General features: G+C 53.8%; 3 protein-coding genes across 5 annotated transcripts in view; 2 read left to right on the top strand and 1 right to left on the bottom strand.

The window, feature by feature from the left end:
• The first annotated feature begins 1,012 nt into the window (after window positions 1–1,012).
• Window positions 1,013–10,539, top strand: EXOC3L1 (exocyst complex component 3 like 1). 2 transcript variants are annotated; one of them, XM_064459139.1, is made up of 14 exons: window positions 1,013–1,180; window positions 2,179–2,339; window positions 3,555–3,581; window positions 3,693–3,774; window positions 4,051–4,711; window positions 4,876–4,993; window positions 5,119–5,244; window positions 5,352–5,452; window positions 5,882–5,992; window positions 6,114–6,243; window positions 7,233–7,355; window positions 7,715–7,870; window positions 8,302–8,426; window positions 8,911–10,539. In XM_064459139.1, the coding sequence occupies exons 1-14, from the start codon at window positions 1,138–1,140 to the stop codon at window positions 9,095–9,097; spliced, it is 2,151 nt and encodes a 716-aa protein (XP_064315209.1). In that variant the 5' UTR covers window positions 1,013–1,137; the 3' UTR covers window positions 9,098–10,539. The 2 variants fall into 2 exon arrangements, with proteins under 2 accessions (XP_064315209.1, XP_064315208.1); XM_064459138.1 differs by having other exon boundaries at window positions 3,555–3,774.
• Window positions 10,540–11,065: 526 nt separating this feature from the next.
• On the top strand, window positions 11,066–14,508 carry CTRL (chymotrypsin like). The gene is given in 10 exon segments (XM_064459148.1): window positions 11,066–11,117; window positions 11,280–11,383; window positions 11,564–11,634; window positions 11,868–11,958; window positions 12,062–12,125; window positions 12,128–12,163; window positions 12,166–12,240; window positions 12,672–12,697; window positions 12,699–12,806; window positions 12,997–14,508. Coding segments are annotated over 10 exon segments (789 nt in total). The 3' UTR covers window positions 13,159–14,508.
• An 877-nt stretch (window positions 14,509–15,385) lies between these two features.
• PSKH1 (protein serine kinase H1) overlaps window positions 15,386–23,450 on the bottom strand; it is a 37,235-nt gene continuing 29,170 nt past the window's right edge. For both annotated transcript variants that reach the window (XM_064459143.1, XM_064459144.1), the window contains exon 4: window positions 15,386–22,229. In XM_064459143.1, the coding sequence (XP_064315213.1) occupies window positions 21,912–22,229 (318 nt within the window). In that variant the 3' untranslated portion in view covers window positions 15,386–21,911. The remainder of the gene's footprint in view (window positions 22,230–23,450) is intronic.

Raw genomic sequence — 23,450 nt, 5'->3', positions numbered from 1 at the left:
CTCGATGAGGTCTGCCCTCAGTCTCCTCTTGTCCAGGCTGAACAAACCAAGTGACTTTAGCTGCTCCTCATACAGCTTCCCCTCTAAACCCTTCACCAACTTCGTGGCCCTCCTCTGGACACTCTCTCATAGCTTTTTACCCTTAATGTACTGTGGTGCCCAAACCTGCACACAGCACTCGAGGTGAGGCCGCACCAGCGCGGAGCAGAGCGGGACAATCCCCTCCCTCAGACAGCTGCAATGCAGCAGGACACGGTTGGCCCGCCTGGCTGCCAGGGCACACAGTTGGCTCATGTTCAACTTGCCGTTGACCAGAACCCCCAGGTCCCCCCCTGCGGAGCTGCTCTGCAGCCTCTCGTTCCCCAGCCTGTATGTATATCCAGGGTTGCCGTGCCCCAGGTGCAAAATCTGGCACTTGTCCTTGTTAAACTTCATATGGTTGGTGATTGCTCAGCAATCCAGCCTGTCCAGATCTCTCTGCAGGGCTTCTCTGCCCTTGAGATTGTCAACAGTTCCTCCCAGTTTTGTGTCATCAGCAAGCTTAATTAGTATTCCTTCAAATCCTGCATCCACGACATTTATGAATAGATTAAAGAATCCTCTGACCGGTGCCTGGTGAAGGCGGTTTGTGGCCAGGGGATGTCTCCCAGGTCCAGCCCCAGCTGGGAAGGGTCCATCCCTTCTTCCCCACACTCTTGCCTTTGGTTAGGCTGTCCTGGGCAGACCCTTTCCCGGTTGCTCTGTCCTCAGCTGTGCTCCTGCTATGGTTGTGGACGGTGCAGTGGAAGCTCTGTCCTGGGCCAGCATCCCTCTGTGTCTCCCCAGGTGCCCGTCTGTCCTCCTCTAGCCAGGCTGGCTGCGAGTGGGGCAGTGCTGGGAGGACATGGAGGGGCTGTGTGCCCAGGGGGACCCAAGGAGGGCACACAGGGTGAGATTTCTACTCCCAAGGCCTGCAGCAGCCACAGCGCCTTCCCGTATCCCCCCCTTCCCTCCGCCCCCTGTTCCTGACGTCCTGAGCGTGGCTGCAGGAACACAATGAAGCCATGAGGAGCGCGGCTGTTCCAGCTGAGGAAACGGCTGCCGGCTTCCTCTGCGCAGCCCTGCCCTGGCCCCTTCAGCTTGCACAGCCTGGAGACCATGGGCATGTCTGCGGAGGACGAGCGCACCATGAGCCCCAGAGGTAACGGGGACGATGCAGCCACCTGCCGGGGAGCTGGTGGTGCTGGGCAGGGGAGGGGTGCTACAGCTCGTAGTGTGTTTTGGGGGCTCCCTGCCCTCTGCTTTACCACCCCTTGACCTTTTCCCTGTGCTGGGGCTGATGCCTTGTGCTCTTGCAGGAGGTGGAAGCCCAGCTTTTGCTTCCTGACCTGCGCTAGGAGCAGTGCTGCTCACCGCAGAGCTCATCTTCAAAGCTGCTGACTTCCTCCAAAGCCCCCCAGTCCCCTAGGGTGCCTGTGCAGGCAGGCTCCCAGCAGAGCCGGAACTCCTGCTTAGGACTGGGCGACATCCCTGTGGGGCTGTGGTGAGCCCCAGGTTGGGAAGTTGCTGGGGATGGAGCAGGGGGAAATGATGAAGCAGGCACTGGGGATGGGGGCTGGCGTGTGATAACTGCGCTGTTTCTCAGCCCTCTGCTCTGGCCAGAAGGCCTTTGGCATGGCTTTGCACCCTGTGCCCAGGGGGGATGCTGTAGCCACCCACAGCTGCGTGGGTGCCTTCAAGAGACCGGGAGCCTGCCGTCTTCACCTGGGCCTGGCTGTCCTTCACGGGAGAGCTGCCATCTCTCCATCCCTCCTGCTGACTCACTGCCAAAGCCTCAGCCCTGCTGAGGGCTTCCCGGGTGGCACTGGACCCCTACCCGAGACAACCCAGTGTTGTGTCTGGTGGGAGTGATGGGGATGTGCGCTGGGCCTGGGGGACTGCCTGAGCTGGCAGGCTGGGTGACTCTCCTTGGGGCAGCCTTCGCCACGGCTGCTGCAACAATCCCCGGTCCACGCTGGTGGCATCTGGTGCAGGGCCCTTGCAGGACAACACGCTTGCTGCCACGCTGTCCGGCTTCCCACACCTGGGTGTGCTTGGACATCGGCTGGCAGCCAGCTTCCTGCCTCTGGCCTCGGGGGCCCTTCCTGCCCTGCCAGGAGAGGCTTCGTTGTGCTCGTTAACCCCTGGCTTTGTCCCTAGACGAGGAGTGGCCGGAAGCGGAGAAGGCTGAGAAGTTGGCGAGAGGAGCTGCTCTGAAATGGGCTTCAGCGGTGTTTTACTGCCCTGAGAAACTGGAGGGGCTTGGGCAGTACCGGAGCCGAGAGACACAGAGGAACAGCTCCATCCAGTCCCGGCTGAAGGTGGGTGTTTGCCACAGCCCACCCTGAGTGCGCCTGCAGCCTCCCCAGGCAGGGATCTCAGCCAGGGACCCCTCTTCTGCACTGAGTCATCCATTTTTTCCCCCACTTCTGGAAAAATCTTGTCCTTTGGCTGGCGCTTGGATGGAGAAACGCAGTTGTCTGTGGGGAAAGATCCAGTAAACTCCCCCCCCTCCACCTGCCCTCCCCCTGGGTAGTGTCTGAAATGTTAAAATGAGTCTGCCATCCATCCTTCAAAACAGAACACCGAGGGTGTTCAGCACATCCCATCTGTGGGAGTCAGCACTCCCCATCCCAGCACCAAAGCTCCCCTTCCCCACACCTGGGAAGATGCAATGAGCTCCAACCTGCCACTGCTGCAGATCCTGCAGCAGAAACTCCTTCTCCACACACATCCATAAGGGCTGTCTCTAGTCCCTGTGCGCACCTTCCTGCCCGGGGTACAATTAACTTCAAGGTCTGATCAATCCAAGCACCCCAACCTTCTGTGATTATTTTGGAGATGGTTTCTTCCACCTGAATGTGGGTCAATTGTCCAGGAGGCAACTTGTTTTAAGTGATGTGGCCTCAGAGTAAACACCTTGCTTCTGGTGACAAGGGGTGAAAGTGCTTCTTGGCACCAGGGCCCAGGAGTTAAATGGGCAGACAAGGCATGGAGATGTGGCAGTGCTGCTGCAGAGCTGGAAAAGATGGAAATCCATTTTGGAGGAGGGTTCATATGGCCACTGAGGTGTTTCATGCCATTGATATGCCTTGGGGAGCACACAGGAGCCCTCTGGGCTGCAAGTATTTTGCAGAAGCAAAGTAATCTTTTAAAACTAAAAGGAGACCTCTGGTTACTGCTCATCCTGCTGCCTTGGTCACCCCAAAGTGATGCCTTTCTCCTACCTCTGGCACGGCAGCCATTGTCCCCCACCCCATAAATAGTCACCATGACTCAGTTTACCCAAAAGGGGTGACATGAGCCATTCCTGCTGCTGGAGTGGGTTTCCTGAAGCTGGGTGTGCTTGGGTCTGATGGGGTGGGGTCATCATGGAGATACGATGGCACGATAGATGTGTAACAGAGAAGATGTGACCTTGTGTGGCTGGGAGAGTGCATGCGAGAGAGACCTGGCAAGGCTGGGGCAAATGGTGTGTGAGTCCTCCAGACTGCGAGAGCTTCTCCACTGCCCCTCCATCCTCTTCTGCTCCCCAGTCAACCGTCCAGTCCTACTTGGAGGGGGTAAGTGTGGGGCTGGAGCAGCTGCGGTCAGCGGCCCAGGAGGTGCAGAGCGTGTGCCAGGACCTGGGGGCTGCGCAGTGGGCCCTGCTCGACAGTGCAGACCGCTTCCAGGGCCTCCAGCAGATGCGGGCACTGATGGCGGAGCACGTGCAGCTGGCCTCGGTGGTCCAGGTGCTGCCCCAGCTGTTCTCGGGTAAGGCACTGGCCCAGTCCTTGTGGATTTGGGCTGTAAGGCACTGGGGAGAACTCCAGTCCAACCCTGGGCTCCATGCAGGGCTGGTGGCAAAGCTAGAGCTGGTTGCTCCAGCTTTGCTGGTTGGGTTTGGAAGGTCTCTGTGGATGGAGATGCCACTGCCTCCCCAGGGACTGATCCAGCACAGTGTTCCCCAGATCTCAGACCCTTCCCCTCACCATCTCCCTGCTAACCTGTGCCCGTGACCCTGGTGCATTTCTCCTCCCTCTCCCACAGTCCACGAGGTTTTTTCCCATACCCTGCAGCTGCTCCATGGGCAGCACCTCTTGGAGGCCCACGCGGCGCTCATGATGATGGAGCACCTCCGGGATGACATCCTCTCCCAGCTGCACCTCCGTGGGCTCTCTAGTGCCCAGGCGACTGTGCTGTCCTACTTTGGTGGCCTGCAGGAGCTCAATGAGAGACTGGCCAAGCAGTTGTGGGACATCGTGGGCAGCAGCCTGCGGCTGGTGCGCGAGGACCCAGTTCTTTTCGTCACTGCTGTAAGGATCATTGAGCGTGAGGAAAAAATAGATGATACTCTGCTCCTGGAGGCCACCTTCCTGCCCCCTGGCCGCCCAAAGGGCTGGAGGCAGAAGTTTTACCACATTCTCCAGGAGACCATTACAGGAGCCCGCTTTCATGCCACCCACGTGGGTGCTGAGGGGCCAGGGCTGGCCAGGCACCTGGCAGCGCTGCAAAAGGACATTGTCTCTGAGCTGCGTGTGGTGAAGGACCTGATGGTCCAGTGTGTCCCAGCTCACTACAACATCCTCAGCGTCTGCACTGCCACCTACCACCAGGCCCTCATCAGCCACCTCCAGGACATCCTCCGAGAGGACCTGGACAAACAGGCACTCTTCCTCCTCCTTGAGTGGGCACTTCGTGTGTACTGCAGGTCAGCACCAACCCCAGCACCCAGCCGGCTTGTCTGCCAGCAGGCAGGCAGGCTGGGAGAGTGGCTTCGGCTGCTTGGTGGTGACCACCAGGAGGACAGAGGGAGAGGTAGGAACTGCTGGAAAACACAGGTCTTCCCAGCCCTGTCCCACCTCTGCCCTCCAGCCCAGAGATGATGGGTCACCCTGACCTTCTCCCAGAAGTGGATGTTTCTGCTCTGGGACCCTTGATGTCCCCTGAGCTCGTGGATCAGACAGAGAGGAAATACGTGGTGAAAGTCAAGGTGAGTGAGCAGGATGTGCACTGGGTACGGGGACCCACTGACCTCGCTCCTGTGCTTTGCACTGGGTCTAGAGGGATTTGGTATCTGAATTCTTGGGCTCTCTGTGGTGGGTGTCCATCCCACAGGCTAGCGTGCTCGAGTGGATGCAGAGGACCCTGGAGGTAGAGTTCAAGGAATGGTTCAGGGAAGAGGAACCTGAAATGGACCATCAGGGCTTCTTCCAGTCAGCCCTGCCCGTCATTGTAATGCAGGTGGGTCTCCAACCTTATGGGGCATGGCCATGCTGAGACTCCCCAAAAAGGGGGCCGTGGCCTGCAGCCTCCCACTGACTCACCTCCGCTCTCCTCTCCCTGTGCAGATGCTGAATGAGAATATCCAGGTAGCCTCCTTGATCACAGACTCTCTGCAGCAGAAGGTCTACAACATGGCCCTGGAGGAGCTCGAGGCATTTCTGGGCCGGTCAGTGGAGCCCCTTACACCCCTGCCTGTCCTCAAAGACCATGAGTCCCATGGCCAAGTAATGTAGGCTGATGGTGGAGGTCTCAGCCATGGGACATCCAGCGCTCATCCAGGTCACAGAAGGCTGTCTACTTGTGGGGCTACTATCTCAGCCTGTGGGGCTACCAGCTTGCAGGTCTTGCAGGCCCCAAGCACCTCTCCAGTAGTGCCAAGCCCTGCTCTCCTGAGGGGTCCAGAATGGGTCCCACTGTCCCACCCTACCCAACAACCTGTCATTCTCCAACCTGGTGGCAGGAGCTGCAAAGAGCCAAGTGAGCTGGGAGGGTTGTGGGAGTTCCATGTGCCCCCAAGAGCATCCCAGCTCCAGGTCCCTGTGGCAAGACATCTGGGGCTCTGCCCGCCCATCATGGTTGATTTGCTGTGTTGCAGTCTGCGGGAAGCCCTAGTGCAATGCGGGAAGGAGCACCAGAAGGACCGTACTGCACCCAAGTACTATGTCTCCTACCTTCTGGCCATGCTCAACAACAACCTGGCTCTCAGGTAATGTGCACTAGCACCTTGTAGGTCTCATAGCAATGCCACTACCCATCCCCATGTGGGACCAGCATACCCACCGTGCTTCCCAAACTACCTGTCCCCTCCCTTCTTCTCTCTCTCCTAGCTCCTCTGTGTCCTCCCTGCACCCCAACACCGCCCGCAGAGAAGTCCCCATGTCCCTCTGGGCTGCTCTAGACAGGATGCAGAAGAAAGCCTGCCAACTGCTGCTGGAGGAGCTGCTCTTGGACCTGCAGGTACATTTGTCCACAGCCCCCAAGGCTGGTAGGGCTGCAACAAATCAGGCCCCAGCAAGAACAGCCCTACTTCTCCACCTCCCCCAGGCACAGGTTTATTCCTGCCCAGGATCCCCACCACATACCCCGTGGCCTGCTATCGTCCTGCAGACATCTCACCAGCCAGCACCACCCTGTATTGCTGGGACATATGGCTTGTGGCCACCTAAGCACTAACTGACAGAGACCAGGAGCCACAGCCCTCCCAGGCTGCCACATGCTCCTTTTTATGACTGTTTCATGGCAGAAAACCAAACAGGACAGAGGCAATGTCCGTGCAGAGGATACAAGACTGTGTGTGACTGCCCGAGTCATTTCCTGCCAGCATAGTCAAATTTAGCTTTCCTGGAGTCTGGACCAAAAATCTGGAATAATTAATGGCATTGCTATTTAGGGCTTGAATGCCATGAAAACAAAGGAGCAGCTAAAGGGTGAAACGCTTGTGGGCAGCATGGAGACTGCCATGGCCCCAGGAGAGACGTAGAGGGAGTGTCTGCCTGCAGGCAGGGGGACAGGCAAGGACAACAGGGGAGGAGTAGGAGGTCAAAGCCCACAGCCAAAAACGTGTTATGTCTCCACAAGGGAAGTGGAGAGGAGTGGAAATTAAAAATAAAATCACAGCAGGACCGGCCAAAAGCAGGTGTGTGAGGAGCAGCTTGTTGCCCAGCTACTGCTCACAGTGGGGCATCATAACCCAGATAAAGCTCCAAAATGTGGATCTCTGGGTGGAAGGGCGGGACAGCCCCCGTGTATTTCCATAATTTCATAATCTAGACCACTTATATTTTCATGTTGACTTTCGGTTGGCAGCAGGGCTTGAGGCTTTTGCAAGGCAAAGCGGCCGTGCTGCCAGGCAGTGGCTGTGGGACATCGTGCCGCCCGGTGGCTGGCAGCTGCTGTGAGAGCAATGTGATGCAGGGCACTGTATGCTGCTCCTCTGCCTCTTTCAGCCCCTCTGCCTGCAGCTGCCTTCCCGCAAGTGGCTCTTTGGGTCCCAGCTCGTCAGCAGCATGTGTGAAGTGATTGACAAGTATGCAAAGGACTTCTCCCGTGTCAGGAAACCCATCTTCACGGTATGGGGTGTCCTTGAATGGCTGCTTGTCTGTAGGGCAAGGAGGTTGGGCAGCTGGGTGCCATGGTGGGGTGCAGGATGCAGCCTAGAGGCAGCAGGGAGCTGGGAGGGGAGTGGGGATGCAGTCACTGCTGGGTTTGCCAGAAAGCCCATATCCTCCAGAGCAGACCAGAGGGCACCGTCACACAGAGATATTCAGGGTTTTCCCCAAATTCACAGCTACTTTCTCTGGCCCTCTGGCCAGGAGGCTTCTCAGCAGGCTTGGTGTTGCATCCAGCCCCTTTCCTCTCTGCCTTCCCCTGGGCAATTGGGGTCTGACACCCAGGTGATGCCCAGCACTAACAGCTCTCCCCTGCCCAGCTCCTGCTGGCTGAGAGCGAGCTGCTGGTGGCGAGCCAGTACCTGCGGGCACTCATGCAGAAGAAGATGGTGTGCAAGAACGAGGAAGAGCGGGGCCAGTTCTGTGACCGCCTGCTGCAGGATGCCACACAGCTCCGGGAGCTCTTCTGTGGCCTGGTGAGAGGTGCCCAGCTGCTGCGGGAAGCTGGGACTGGGCCATGGGAGGGGAGCATCACATGGCAAGTTTGGTGCGAGGAGCTCATAGCTCACCTCTGGCACCCTCCTGTTCCCTTCCAGCCCACAGCAGATGGGGAGGGCACGTCAGCCCATGAACAAGATGGGGCTGTTACATTGGGGCAGTTGTGAGGCCAAACTGGGAGGAACTGACTTGATTAGGGACTCTGGGGAACCATCCACCCTGCCCAGCATGGGTCGGCAAGGCTGCACAGCCTCATCTCGTCTTGGGGTAAGCCAGCCCCAATTGATGTGACACACTGAGTGGGGAGACACCAGCTGCAAGGGGCCAGGTCCCCACGTGGGCACTGAGGACTGGGCACACCAGTCTCACCAGCCACCGCGGTGACACATGTGGCCACTCTCCCTCTCAGGGTCTGGACCAGAGCCAGCAGAGCCTGGAGGCCGTGTTTGCCCTGCGGGAGCTGATCTGCCTCAAAGACCCAGCACTACTCAGCCTGGAGGTGCTGGGCTTCATCACCAAGTACCCCGATGTCAGGTAAGAAGCCCAGCTCTGCTATCCCACAAGATGGAGTAGGTGTGAGTCTGCCTGGGGGAGCCAGGCTTGCACTGGACCCCATGAGGTTATGCTGCAGAGCAGGCAGAAACCTGGGCTTTTTCCCCCACCTCCCTGAGGTTTCCTTTTCCCATGCTCCAGATTTGAGGGGTTCTTGCAAAGTCCCAAGGGCAAAGATGTAAAGGAAAAAGCAGTTCTGCTGTGGCATTCACCTGTCTGTATTTGGTGGCCAAAACCAGCTTGAGAAATCACAAAACACCAAATGTCAGAATCAGCCAAAACCCATGAAATGCCAAAACCAAATTCACAAGGTTTGTGGGGTTCTTTTCAAGCACATTTTAAAGTTTGGCTGGTGCAAAGTACCAGCTCTCTCCTAGCCTCAGCTCAGCTTCTCTGGATTGTGGGAGGTTCGTGGATGGTTCCATGGGCCAGCTGTGCCTGGGCTCACCTCTTGCTCTCTGCCCAGTGATGAGCACATCACCACCTTGCTGGATCTGCGGGGTGACGTCTCCAAGGAGGTGCGGCACATGGTACTGGAAATGATGGCGCAGCACCCCCAGGTCCTGCCCGAGAGCTACCGACCCATCTTCAACACCATCCTGGTCCCCGCGCCGGAGCTGCCCTTCTGCCTTCGCAAGGGCAAGTGTGCCTGACACAGCATCCCCCAGCCTGCTCCCCACGGACGTATGGACCACACAGGACATCTCTGAGGCTGCCTGTGGGGAGAACGGAGGTGATACGTGGCATCCCCGACACGCAGCACCTTGCCCTGTGTGGGGACAGTCAGGAGACGTGTCATCCTCCTCTGGTCTTGCCTTGCTGAGCTGACTGTCCCCTACAAGCACCAGCTGCAGGAGACCTGGGTCAGGAGAAAATCAACCCATAGCTATTTTGAGGGCCTGCTGAGGCAGTAATTGAGGGCTGCTCTGGTCTGGCCTATTGCCTGCAGGAGAAAGAGAAGCCGCAGAGCAAAGGTCAGGAGTCTGCAGTTGGGGTGAGTCCATGCCTCCATGGGGTTGCAGAAATATTTGGGTTTCCCCGAGTCTCCAGCCAGCCTTCTGAGCCAGCCTGTCCTGGCCATGGAGCCTGTTATCACCCCAGCTCCAAGACAAACTGGAGCCTTGCTATACCCAGGCTTGCCAGGAGGGTTTTAGCCACATGAGGTCTTCCTCTGTTTTGGCTCAGCCCAGAGGTCTGGTGTTGCAGCTCCATCAGCCTGGGCCTGGCATGGATGGAGGAAAGCAGCTTAGACAGCTCATCACATCTCATGGCTGCAGAGGAGCAGGGGCCTCGCTGTCTCTCACTGGGTAGTGCTGTCAACCCTGACCCTGCTGGCATGAAGGGACAGCTCTGAGTGACCTGCTCAACTGCTGGCCCTGGCTCTTTTGCCAATATCCAAGACAGGACTGGAGTCCAAGACTCTCCAGCCTCTTGGAGAGCATGGTTGTGTCTGGTATGATGGACATCCTCCTGTCCCACGATTCCTCCTGGGCACTGGCTCCCCCTACAACCTCTGCTGCTGTCCAGCCCTTGCTCATCTCCTCCCCGGGTGCCGTGCAAAGATCAGGAGCACAGCCTGCCTCTGTGCCTGCATCCTTGTGACCAGCCCCTGCAGCACCCTGGGAGACCTCCATGCTCTGCCATGCTTCCTGCCTCGTGACAGGCCAGATCCTGTTATCCTCGTGCAGCACCACTGCCAGAAATAAAGGTCTGAGCTCTGCAATCACTTGCCAGCATCCAGGCTCTGCTCCCCAGTGGGTCAGGGCAGGGATGAGGGCATGTGGGTGGCACAGTGGGGGGGATATCCATCCCCATGCTCAGTATCCCCCCAGGGATGGCTCCCTGCACCCAGTACCACCCTGGGAGCATCACCCAGGGACATGGGGGATTACAGAGACACTCCCTGTGTCCAGGAGGAGAGTACCATACTATTCCCCAGCATGCAGCCCTGGGGTAAGGGCTCAGGCGGCTGCCATGGTGGTGGGATGCCAACCTCAGCACTGTCCTCCCCAGGGCTCACGGTGCACTTGCCCAGCTCTCCATGCTGGCCATGGGCCCCTGCCTACCTGGGAAGGTGTCTGCCCTCCCCACCTCCCCCAGCTGGCTCTGGGACATGCTCACCTGCACCAGGTTCAAGGGATGGCCCTGGGTCTTGGAACGTTCAGCTGGGACCGGCACTGTCCGAGGCCAGGGCTTCACAGCCACATGGAAAACCAGCCCCGGTGCCCCAACAGATCTGAAACAGGCCTAGGGATGGGGTGACCTCCCATGCCACAGGCACTGGTGACCATCCCAGCATGTCCAGCCCCACTGCTATCCCAGCTGTGTGCCCACAAGAAGCCCCCCTGTGCCCCCCACCACAGCCCTGCAGTGCTCTCCCTCTCCCACTCCACAGTGAGAACTGACACAACTCATTAGTGGTATCCCAAGCACCCCAGGGTGCCTCTCGTTAGCACATTCCCACATCCCCACATGCGTAGATGGGTGCCAGGTTTGGTCTGTCACCACTGCCCACAGCTGGCAGAAGACAGCAGGGGGACCTTGCCCTGCCTGGCTACAAGCCATGCAGCTCCTAGCTGCTATAAACCTCGTGGTCCTGGGGGAAGTCGTGTCCTCCCAGAATGGCGTTTCTGTGGGCAGTTGCCTGCCTGGCCCTTGCCAGCACCATCTCAGGTAAGTGTTGCCTGCAGGTGTGGGGAGGTCCTCAGGGTGCAGCAGGACCAGGGTGCCGCAGGGACGGTGACACAGAGCCACCCACACTGGCACAGGCAGCCCCCGGGCACAAGCCCTGAGCTTTCCAGGCATCACCCTTGTGCCCTTCTGCCTCTCCCAGAGGCTGCAGGGTGCCTGCCATCAGCTCCTCAGTGCACTACAGTGAAAGGATTGTCAACGGGCAGAGCGTGGTGCCTGGCTCATGGCCCCGGCAGGTGTCCCTGCAGGTACGGCACCATCCCACTCCCCGGGCAGGCACCGCAGCAGCACGGCACAGCGAGCCGGGCGCCAGGGCTGGGAAGTGGGCAGGCACCAAGGGCACCTGCAGCACCCCCTGCCTATCCCCAGCTTCAGTTTGGGGGGTCAGCCTGCCTAGCCCCAGCTTTTCCTCCCTCTTTCGTCCCTAGACCCACTCAGGATCCCACTTCTGCGGCAGCTCCTTGATCAACGAGAACTGGGTCATCGCAGCCGCCCACTGAATTCAAGTGAGGAGCAATTCTCAGCCAGCCCATGCCAGCGTCACCCAGCAGGAGCTCTGGGCCAGCTGGGCATCACTGAGCGGCACTTGGGGCAGCCCCAAATGCCAGCACCCAAGGAACTGAGCAGCCCCATGGTGCCTTCCCTTGAGCACAGTGTGCCATTCCCACAGCAGCCCCCGGTGCTGCTCCTACCCTGGGTGCTGGCTGCTGTGCGTCCCCCTGACTCCCTTACCTCTTGCAGCCCGTACTCCCACATTGTCGGCCTTGGGGAATATGACCTTGGCTCCAGCAGGCAGTCCATTCAAGTGAAGACCATGGTCAGGGTAAGCCAGGCTGACGTGGCTGCAGTCCTGGGATGGGGCTGCAGCTCTGTGCTGCAGCTGCTCCCAGAGGGCAGGGACGAAGCCCTACGGTATTTCTCACCAGGCCATCACAAACCCCAGCTGGGACCCCTACAACCTCAACAATGACATCACCCTGCTGAAACTCTCTCACCTGCCCAGCTGGGACCCCACGTGTCCCCCATCTGCCTGCCCCCACCAACCAGGCTCTGCCCACCAACCCCCAGTGTGTCACCACCGGCTGGGGAGGCACCAACACCAACTGTATGTACACTGTGGCTTCAGGGGTTCTGCAGAGTCCAGGGGTGCCCATGGGCACCTGGAGGGGTGACACCTCATGTGCACGTGGGGATGGAGCAGTTGGGCAGTTGAGTAACTATGTCTGGGCATGTATGAGTGTGCACACGTGTGTGCTGGTGCAAGCACGGGTGTAGCTGTGTGCTCAGGAGGCAGGTATGTGCATACCCCAGGCGTGATTGCACACAGGCACAAGCTTGCCCTTGCTTGGGGCGGCTTGCACAAGATGATCATGCCTGGAGAAGGGGAACTTTGGCACGGAGCAGGAAGATGCTTTGCATGACAGCACCCATATTTGGGAGCACCAGCAGGAGCTTGACCAGGGTGCATTTGTGCTCCTGAAGGCCTGACATGACCCACTGATACCCAGGTGATTTAATGGTGCTTCTTTCCTCTAGCCCAAGCCTTGGCAGCATGCCTGCAAGCAGGTAACCCTGCCCTTGATCTCCCCACACCAGTGCATGCAGTACTGGGGCAACCAGATCACCAGCCTCGTGCTCTGTGCTGGCGGGGCTGGCACCTCTTCCTGCCAGGTAAGGAACCGAGGTCAGGCTGCACCACAGGGAGGGTGGAGAAGGAAGAAGACATGTGGGGTCTTGCATCTTATGGAACCAGAGATTTAAGCTATAGCAACTGGCTGTGTCCAAGGGACCAGGTGGCTGGGGTGGCAGGGACCAGTTTGGAGCACGTGCCAGGACCACTAAGCAGGTGTATTCTCTGCAGGGTGACTCTGGTGGACCTCTGGCATACCAGAATAGGAATGTCTGGACCTTGATCAGCATTGTCTCCTGGGGAAACACCAACTGCAACGTTCACATGCCTGCCATCTACACCCATGTAAGCCAGTTCTGAAACTGGACTGACTACGCTATTTCTCAGGAATAGAACTGGTGCCAGAGGGATCCCTTTGCTGGGCACTGCTCCTGGCATGGTGAGCTCAGCAGAGCTGGCAAGGGGCTGAGCAGGAAGCAAGGCACCTCACTTCTAATAGCATCAGCATTTGGTTGTGCCAAGCGCTGCCTCTGGCTCCTTTCTTATTGTGATGCAGACTGGGGTGAAGGTGTATGGGGGAAGCCTGGGGCACCCTGTGGTTGGGTGCTCCCCTCCTGAACCCCAGCACCTCCCAGAGCTGGAGCTTGAGCCCCAGCTGGGACCCACGGGGAAGGTGCAGAAGGTAAGACATGGTGTGCAGGCAAAGGGGGAGCAGGGCTGGCTGTGGCTCAAGGGCTGCTCAGGCAGTCCCCCAAGTGCACCAGTCTACACCCTGGCACCAGCCCAGAGACCATGGCAGCATTGAGGGTGGGTGATGTTACCTGTAACAGCCTTGCCACCAACCCAGGTGCAAGGTCTCCAGCACCAGCTGCTCCCACCAGCATCAGCTCCTCCAGGGAAGGGATTACAGAGCTCACCAGGCCCAGCACAAAGAAACAATTCTTGGCCTGCAACAGAGGGCAGGTGCTGGTGGGTGCACGGGATCTTGAAAGATCCCTGCCTGCAGTTTGAAGCTGTAACTTGTGTAGCAGCCTGGGAACACAGAGCTGAAATGCCAATGGCAGCCCCAGCTCTTCAGGAAGGTGGATGGGGGCAGCTGGAGAACAGCATGCTGCTTCACGCACACAGGTTTGTCAGGTAACAGAGCGGGAAACTCAAAGTCATCCCAAAGGAAAATCTGAAGCTGAAAACACAATTCAAGGCCAGGCAACAGAAGAAAGCAGTGTTTTCACCCAAACAAGTTCTTGAGACAATGGCAGGTGCCAAAAAAGAAAAAAAGTCTTGCATTCACACATGGTCAGTGATTCCTGGTAGCTCCAGATAGAGCTGGTCACAAGGTGAGTGTGGAGAGAAGCAGGATCAGACGGTCCCAACATGAGGTGTGGGGTTTTTTTCTTTACCAGTGAGGTGAATGTGACACAAAACCTTTGCTGTGTGAATCTCAGCCCACAAAATGTTGTAATCACTCTCATATCAAGCAGCAGCAGGGAAAGCATGATGCTACGCAGAGACATACCCATAGGAAGGGTTACAGATCATGAATGGAGGGTAAAGACAAAGAGTCTGGCCCATTTGCTTGAGTTGAAAAAAAATAAAAGCTGCTCAAACACAGCCCAGGGCTGCTAAGTTTTAGTTTAGTTGGATAAAATTTAGCTTCATTTAGTGGTCTGCTCTGCAGGTAGCAAGAGCAACTGGGGTAAACTGATGCAGGGGAACAGGGGCTTGCAGAGTAACCCGTGAAGCTGCTGGCTTGGGCTCCTTTGCCTTGGAAAGTCTCATCTGGGACACAGGGGAGATGGGCACGGGGGCTGAGCTCATTGCAAATCTCCCCTAAGGACAGCAGTAGCAGCTGCACGAGGTACACACCAGTCCCACTGGTCTGCCATGACATTCAGAGTGTGCTTTAATTAGCTCCTAAATGTCCTTAAAGACAGTTGAATGTCAGAAATGGGATGGGCAGTATGGGCAGAAGAAACTAGTGGCCACATGGAGCTTCAAACAGGAATTGATCAACTGCAGCGCTACAGGTCACTTGCTCGGTGTGTTCAGGTCACTGTCATCCCTCCACTGCTGGGATGGGGTCCCTCACCCCTGAAAAATTGCTTCCTTCCCAGAAGACATGGTTCGAAAGGGGCATGCATTTTTCACTTAACATTAGACATTTGCATGTTCACCTATAAAAGCTGCTCAGAGTGAAACTGGAGAGGTGATGTGTTGCTGTGGGCAAACCAGGGTATTTCTCTGGCCCTGTTTGCCACCTTGCAGCCAAAGAAAAGTGAATAAAATGTCCCAAAGTGCCTGTTCAGCCTCCATACCCTGCCTTCCAGTAAGAGGCTGAGTGCCCAGCTTAGCTGGAGCATCCCTGTGGACACCCGACCCCTGCACAAGGTCTCTCTCAGGCAGCTCCTGGCCTGGCAGCTGCATTAAAGAAAACTGCAAACTCTTTTATGGGCACGTTGGTAGCTTCTTGCTCCGCTCCAAGAATACATTAGAGGGATGAGCAGCTCCTGGCTTTCGATGGATTTACTGACAGTTGTTCACAGCCCGGAAAGCAGTGCCTTTCAGCAGTCAGCCCGCGTGCCATCCATGAGCCAGAAGTAATGACAGCGGAGACGTGGGGTACACACAATACATTTACATGTTTAGCAGACTGAGTACACAAAATAAATAATTCTTTACACTCTAATCATAACGTTACAGACTAATTACAATGGTTCAGACCTCTTCCTACAAGACAGTCCTTAGTGTAAAGAGAGGACTCGAAAGGCAAGTCACAGAACCGGATCCTTCTCAAAACAGCCCTGTCAAGGGACTAACGGGACGCAACTGGATTTACTTCCAAACCATTCCAAGACAGCACCGGAAATTTGGCGACCAAAAATAACAGCAAGTGCTGGAAGACCTCCGGTCCTGAGAGCTTCCCGGGAGGTGTCTGTCTTCAGTGAAAGGCCACAGGAAAACTCAAGGCATCTGGGCATGCTCACAGGAGCTGCTCGTTTCCAACATACCTCTTTGGGGCCGCAGATCTCTTCCACATTCAGCAAACACAGTGCAACAATATTTGCAACAGCAGCAAGTAGCTTGCCCATCGCACACGAGGGATCTACAGTATCACCATGCAGGGGAAGACAGCAGGAGAAGGATAAAGTGTCACCAGGCAGGCAGCAGCCTGTTGCCTCCCATGATCCCTCCACCACAGGGAAACAGAAGATGGAAGATACCAAGCTCCATGACGCCGTTGCCACCGCACATCCCTGCAGCTTCTTTTTTTTTTTTTTTTTTTTTTTTGCAGATTTACTGCTCAGTAAGGCACAGCTGACATGCAGGCACCTGCCTCGGCAGAACCCAAGAGCTGCATTTTTAATCCAGGCTGAAAAGAGGAGACTGAGTGGTCAGCAAAAGCACCAAAAACCTCCCAAGAGTGTGTGGGCAACCTGTGGCTGGGTATCTGGCACCAAGCAGTACAGGCACTTTGTGATATTTTCCAGGACAAAGCCGAGCTGCTGAGAGGCCAGAATACAACCACCCTCCCTGCAAATCCCAGGGCTCACACTGCTGCCAGAGAACAGTTTGCAACTCCTCCAGAGGGTGTGATCCCTTCCAAAAGCCAATCTTTGTGTTGCTTCGCATCACTTAGAAAACTAAATTAAGTCAAACAATTGGTATTTTAATGAACTGTACCTTGAATCCTCCAAATCTTTAGTATCGCCACTTAAGACTATGGTCCCGTGCAATCTAATAAGAGGCCTGTAACAGCCACGCATTAGTTGTCCTCAGTTGTACAAGATTCTCTTAAGCTGAGTCTGCACCACAGGGTCCTCAAAGGGAGCCTTCTCCCACCTGCAAGGCACCATACAGATGCTCTTACCTTGCTCCAGGACTTGCCACGGCTCCTGCAGAGCCAAAGCCAGAGTTGCTGCCCAGTTGCTGAGTTAACCACAATTCCTATTCCAGTTTGTGCGTTACATAAAAGCCGACTATATTAGTACTTCAGCCACACACCCAGGTAGAAAACAGGATTGAGAAATGGAGCAGGGCATAAGAAAGAATGTAAACAACCAGAGCAGAAAATATCTGACCTAAAAGAAGAAAATATCCAAATTCCGAAGAAGTTAAGATTTTGAGGGTTTATAATTTCCAAAACAAATACGTAATGCAGACCCTACACGGCAGCTGGTTTCCACATCACTACCGAAGCCAGCAGGTCAGAGCCCTTTTGACTGGGCTTACTCTCATCACAAAGCTATAAAGCTGTCCCTCACGTATATTTGTATGCTTCCAAGAACAATGCAATCCAGCAACTGGCAGGAGCATCTGGATGCTATCACAATCTCACTGTTAAAGTGAGACTAAAGGAAAGGGGTTTTCTACTGCCACTGGGTTGACATGTTGGTTTTTAGAAGGTTGAGAAGGGTGAGAGGTAAAGCAAACATGGACAACTGATTTGCTGTTTAGCAAAATGCATAGAAAAATACACTGCCACTCAAAAATCTGGATGCAAAGCTTAACAAGTCTGTAGAACACCTAATGTTATTTCTGGAAGACCTTTTCACATTCATTACCAATAACGCTCAAAAAAAAAAAAAGAGGAATCAATAGGCCACATTCTTTGAAGCCCTAATTCTCTCCTCCAGAGGACAAAACAGGACGAAACAATGAGCTTATTTTACACAGTACTGCTAAGTTCCAAAAGACAAACAACAATAATTCCCTCTAGTCCTTAAAATTGCTTTTCCCTGAAACACAATACGCTGGAGAGCAACACACCGAGCTGCTCCATCGTGTCTCATGATGGGAGAAAGTTCCAAACCTACTGCTGCCAGCCTCAGCATCTTTAGGCTTCACTTTCCCCTAGCATCTCCTAAGACGTTTCCCCAAGATAGGGTGCTGGTAAGCATCATCTTGAGACACTAGTGGGTTGACTGCACAGGTCTTTTCCCAGCATTGATCATCCCTTCCAGTGGGTGCACATGGACTCACGCTCATCCCCAGGTGGGCTAAAATGCTGGTTTTGGGATCAGTATAGGATAAAATGGTCCCACACTGAGAAAGCTGTTGAACACCTACGACTGCAGGTGTGATCCAGGACCATCACTCAGCACACCAAACCCAGATTCTTCCTTGTAGGAGCATCTCACCCAGGAACAGCAGTAATGGAAGCAGAAGAGGGCTATACTTGGACAAGGACACACTACAGTTTGCCACTAGGTGTCATTCCAGCTTCATTTGCATTGTATGAACAGAAGTACAGAAAACAAAAGCACTCTGTTACAGAGATTTGCATCCCAGCTAATATAAAGACTGCAACTCAGCAACAGCCTGGAACATGGATTTGTTACCGGTTTGCATTCTCCTGGCTAATTCAGTACCAGAGGAAGTCTTCCAAAAAAACCCTGCGAGCCAAATTAAGAACCACCATTAAGAGCCACAGAAAGATTTAAACAGTAAACAGAAAAAAAGGATGTTTCAGAGAGATTTAAACTTCTAAAATCCCCAAAAAAGGCACTCCTGAAGAGTGTAAACTCCTGAGGCTTAGACACACCGAGAGCCAAGATGCTCACATGGAATATAAATGACAACAGATGATCAAGATAATTCACAGTGAAGAGCTTCCTAGAGGACAGATTGAAGGCACCTGAACCACTCCTCAAAATTGCAGCACTTCACATGTCCTCCCTGCCAGACCCAGCTGAAAACGTGCCATAACTGCAAGGATAAAAGCAGCCCAGGAATCACTCTTGAGCTGGACCTTGCAACATAGCATTTGGACCATCGCAGTTTTCCAGACAGAGTGAAAACAGAAAGATCACTGAGGGCTCCAAGGGACACTTGGACAGAGCTCTGCTAGTCTCCCCTCTGCCCACACAAGTTATTGTCTGGGTTCCTGCAAATACTGGATACAGAAAAAGAAGAGGGATTGGGCCATACTCAAATGATGGAAAGAAAGCCCATAAAGATTTTCCCCATGTTTACACTGACTTTTCCATGCAAACAAGAAAACATTGTGTTTGTAAAGAGAATGAGAGCTCTTTTTCTCAAAAAGCCAAAGACTTTGGGGGCGGACTTGGTCCTCTTTGGTGCAAAATTCCCCACTAGCGGGACACCTGAGAACCACATCTCCATCCCACAACGAGGCAGGCTGCAGCTATCCAGTATTGCTCATGTATGTGAAGGATCCTCTCTTCCGCCAATTCACCTCCCTGGTCATACAGTATCATCACAGAAAACTGACACTGTCAGGTACCTATATAGCACCATCTTGCTTCCCAAAACATATTCCACCCCAAAACTCACCATGAATACCACCACTTTGAACTTTTTCTGGTGAAAAACCAATTGCTGAGAAGAGCAATAAAGCAAAAATTGTCACAGTTGAGAAGATTCTTGTTCTGCTTTGTGAAATTGGAGAAACACACGTGTTCAGACCAGAGCTCAATGTTCTGACCTCTCCACCTTCGTCTATCCCTCACAAGGGAACGCATGAAGGAACCGTGTGGCCATACATCTGCACAACATCTGTGTATTTTGATGGTCTAGTGGTTAAAGGAAAGGGTCTCAGGTTCTACAGGTTTTGGCTCAGTTCATCAGTTTGACCTCCTTGCATAGACAAAATACCTATTTTAAGGATAAACATGCAAGACAATCTGGGGAGGGCCATGAAAGAACCCAGGAGGGACAGGAGATAGATCACAGTGCCTGGGTGTGATGCTCCAAACACATGGAAGACTCTTACGATTGATGGCTCAAAACCAGAAGCCCTCTGAGAGGAGCATCCTGCCATCTCTTAAGGGGAAGAACAATTTTCCAGTTTATACTTGTTTTAGAGAGGATGCTGCTTCTGAAGAGCTGTTTGCAGGAATGAGGGGCACTGAACTGTTTATGAAGCAAAATGTGGCAAGCTGCCTCTTTTGTCAGAAATCACGTCTAGTTTATAGTTCACGGTCATGAGCCAGGGAAGACTATGTGAGAAGGTAACAGAAGCAGAAGAAACATTTTTGGTTTGCAGTCCACAGCGCTAAAAAACCCCAATTTTTAGTAATTCTGCTGTATCTGTTAATGCTGATGGAAGAAAGACTGCATGTGATATGGTAGAATGGCCACTCAGAGACAGGGCAGCCTGCAAAGGATCCAGAGTTTTCAAAATAATATGCAATACCATGCAAAGGACTTAGAATTCACTCCTGCTACACATACTGGCTGTCCTCAGGTTTCCTCTGGCATATTCCCCACCGCACGCTTGGGCACATCAAGCTATGCTCACAGTGGTTATGGCCCATCCCAACTCTGGGATGGCAAGTACATCCCTAGAAGTTCCTTTTTTCCTTAGCACAGAAAGCTCAGTCTTCTCCCATGGAAGCTTTGCTGTTTGCTGACCAAGAGAGGCTGCAGCCAGTAGAGTTAAAAGCTCCCTGGAGACGCAACCAACCACTTAAAACCTTGCTGACACTAAAACACAGCCACACAGACATCAATCCTGGGTGGAAAGGCCATGCTCGCTAGCCCCTTGAGCTTACACAGCCTTCAGCTCCAGCCCAGAGCTAAGCAAACACTTCCCAAATGCACAGAATGAAGCAAACAGTATGGCTTTGTACAGAAAGTTTAAAAAACCAGCATTCTGCTCTACCACAGATCTTGCCTCTGTTATCACAAGAGACCAAATCCACCCTGAGACTGTGCCATCAGCCCCGCTTTGCTGCTTTAGCTAGTTGGGAAGATATCTCAGCAGGCTTGCACAAAGCTCAGCCCTACAGCCCCCACCTCCCCTGAGAGGTCCTTCACAAGAGGCCCCCACATCACCCATCCAGCACAAGGCAACCTGAAAGGCAGCTTTTTCCTGCTGAATTTAAGTCACACCTAACAGCTCTTAGGTGTTTGTGCAATATCTGCAGAGCATTATCACTGCTGAGACTCCAGGACTGGACCTCCCCTGACAGCTATGGAGCCATTTGTGGCCATCCTGACAGCTCCCACCACCCCTTCACTGTCCCAGAGCAGGGACAGCAGGACTGGGGCAGGACAGGCATGCACACCAGGGGAACCCCATAAAATCTGCAGCTAGGGAGCAATACCTGGAACCACCGAAGTTTTGGTGAAGTGATGCAGTTGGTAACGCCAGTCTCAAGGGCACAAGATGTTTAACAGGTCACAGACATGACAGGGCCACATCACAGCAAGAAAAACAAACCCTGCAAGGTAGCCACTGATCTTGCTGCAAATGGGAGAAGGATAATTCCAGGGGGGCAGCAAGGCACCCCCCAAAAACCTGCCTTGCCAAAGACATCTCATGAAGTTCCTGCAGCATGATGATCCTCTTCCCACCCCTCCATCAGAAGCGCCCACCCAGTCTGGATCAAAGGAACCGGACTACAGCTCCAAGTTTGCAGCATGTCAGCGTGGTTGCCAATTTTCACGGCAGCTCTCGCACAGCTTGAGTAAACCCTTGATGTCATCAAGTGGATGGCAGCCCTTGGGGAAAACCTCACAGCTTCCCAGCCATTACAGAAAACTGCTGTCTGGCATCTCCTCAGCACCATATAGGGATGAGGAGCTGGTGGGCAGCACACCAGTGAGTCAGAGCTATCCTACTTCTAACTGCATGTGACTCATACCAGCTTCACTGCAAAGGCACCACAGAGTCTGACTAAACCAGGTCAAATTTTGTGTATATATAATTTTTAAATACATATACACACCCACACATGTATGTGCATACACATACGTGCATGTACATACATCTAAAGTGATTTCTTTTTCATATGCAAGTGAGAGAAACTTAATGCTCTGGAATTAATAAATAACTATGAATAACCAAGCTCCTGGGCTACAGAAAGCGCTCTTCTCCCCAGGTAGCTCCTTAATTTGTGTATTACTTGAGGCTCTGAGCTGTACTCTGAGCCCACAAGGGCTCCCCCGTTTCCTGCGTGAGACCCCATGGCACAGCTCGCAGGGTGTGATGGCCACCACGAGATTCCCTTTCCTCCACACGGGTGGACACGTCCTCATGGATGGGGGGGGACACCTGGAGGGAGGGAGGGAGAGAGCAACCTGGATGTTCCTCACTGAGCGAGTGTGCAGCAAAGGGTGCTGCACACCTACACTGCAGAGAGGACATCTGGAAAGACGCCTGGCAGGTCCCAGCCCAGTGCTCAGCCAGTGTACTGCTGCTGGTAGCGCAGATTGAGCTCTCGCAGCTCACGTTCCCGAACCCGCCGTGATTTGTTGGATTTGGTGGAGCGGCTGGAGCGGGTGGACTGTGCGGACTTGGTGCTCTGGCAGCGGGAAGATGCCCTCTTGAGAAGGTTTTGTGAGATGGAACGGTGCAGGTTCTTCATGGAGGAAGAGGCTGCCATGCTGACCACCCACGGGTGCTTCAGGGCCTGAAGGGCTGTCATCCTGTCACTGGGGTCCACTGTGAGTAGACGATCGATGAAATCCTTGGCCAGGTTGGACACACTGGGCCAGGGCTGAAATACAAATACAAAATACAAATACATTGCTGGAACTGTTTAATTTCTGACAAAGTATCAGACTAATGTGAGAATTGAGAACATTTCCTTTAGCATGAGATGAAGGTTGGACTGTGGACAAAGCTAGGAAGAAAACTGTGGCAAAATCCACTGTAAGAGCGGAGTGGAGGAGGCAGGACAGCTAGCACAAAAACCCAGGTGTCAAATGGACCCGGGCAACACCAGGTTTCTGCAGTCACTGGGTGTTGTGTGGGTCTCACCCCTCCTGAAACCACCAATACTGAATTTTTCAAGTATATGGAAACCACGTACCAAGCAGCATTCAAAAAAGCCTGAGCAGATTCATGCAATGAAGTGAAGATTTTGATACAATAAGGTCATGTACATATAACTGAGTGGGAACAGCATGGCTGTTATTAGAAGATAATGGCTGCTATTCTGTGTCTTCCATTCCTCTCTGTTTGGTGAGGAAGAAAAGAACCCAGCTATTTTAAAATTCGGGGTCCACCAGCTGTACGGTCAGCTATAACACCTTTTCCTTGCGCAAAAGGTCTAAAAAAGGTATGCTTGATTCTTTTGAGGTCTGTAATTTATTGCTAACAAAAGCAGTTATTTCTTTCAGAAGTGTCAAAGGCACAGGCAAGAGAGCTAATCCATGAGCGGATTTTGTAAGGGAAGGTGGGATGGTCTGAGTTACAGCACTGCTCCCGGCCCTGCACCACCAACAGTCAGTGCAGTGGCCAGGAAAGAGGAATTCAAGCTCTAGCTAAGGAGCTGGCTACTAGGGTGGTCAGGGTACAGAAAGTCATCTTTTACAAGCAGTGACTAAAACAGTCTGGCATGCTCAGCTTAGCTAGTGGGATATATGATCACTGTCAATAACAATCCAAGAAAAGAGAGTGAAAATGGTATGAGCTACCTAATATAAAGAAAATACAGGTACAGGATTAAAAAACTATAAATGTTCCTGATCGTATTCAGGATAGAAATGGAAATAGTTCTACTGCCTAGAGCCAGAGCACTCAGGAAGGAAGCTCAGCCTTCTCCTGTGGATCCGACACCACTTCTGTGCTTTGAAACCATGTCCAAAATGCACTCCCCTCCACCTTTCAACAAAAAAACCAGTTAAGAAAATTTTCTTAAAATTCAAGCTTTTGTGTCTACTGTTTTAAAATATAATTAGTTCATAATGACTTGCCTTAAATCATTTTTTCTTAG

Source organism: Phalacrocorax carbo, chromosome 8, assembly GCF_963921805.1.
Source record: "Phalacrocorax carbo chromosome 8, bPhaCar2.1, whole genome shotgun sequence".
Taxonomy (NCBI): domain Eukaryota; kingdom Metazoa; phylum Chordata; class Aves; order Suliformes; family Phalacrocoracidae; genus Phalacrocorax; species Phalacrocorax carbo.
Note: the sequence above shows the minus strand (reverse complement) of the source record. Positions and strands in the feature narration are given on the sequence as shown.

What these genes read in the sequence shown, in the direction of transcription:
- EXOC3L1 (XM_064459138.1), top strand. Translation starts at nt 1,138, where the DNA reads ATGGGCATGTCTGCGGAGGACGAGCGCACCATGAGCCCCAGAG. An exon ending in TCAGGAAACCCATCTTCACG is followed by an intron (nt 7,356 to 7,714) that starts GTATGGGGTGTC and finishes TCCCCTGCCCAG; the next exon opens with CTCCTGCTGGCTGAGAGCGA. An exon ending in GGGAGCTCTTCTGTGGCCTG is followed by an intron (nt 7,871 to 8,301) that starts GTGAGAGGTGCC and finishes TCTCCCTCTCAG; the next exon opens with GGTCTGGACCAGAGCCAGCA.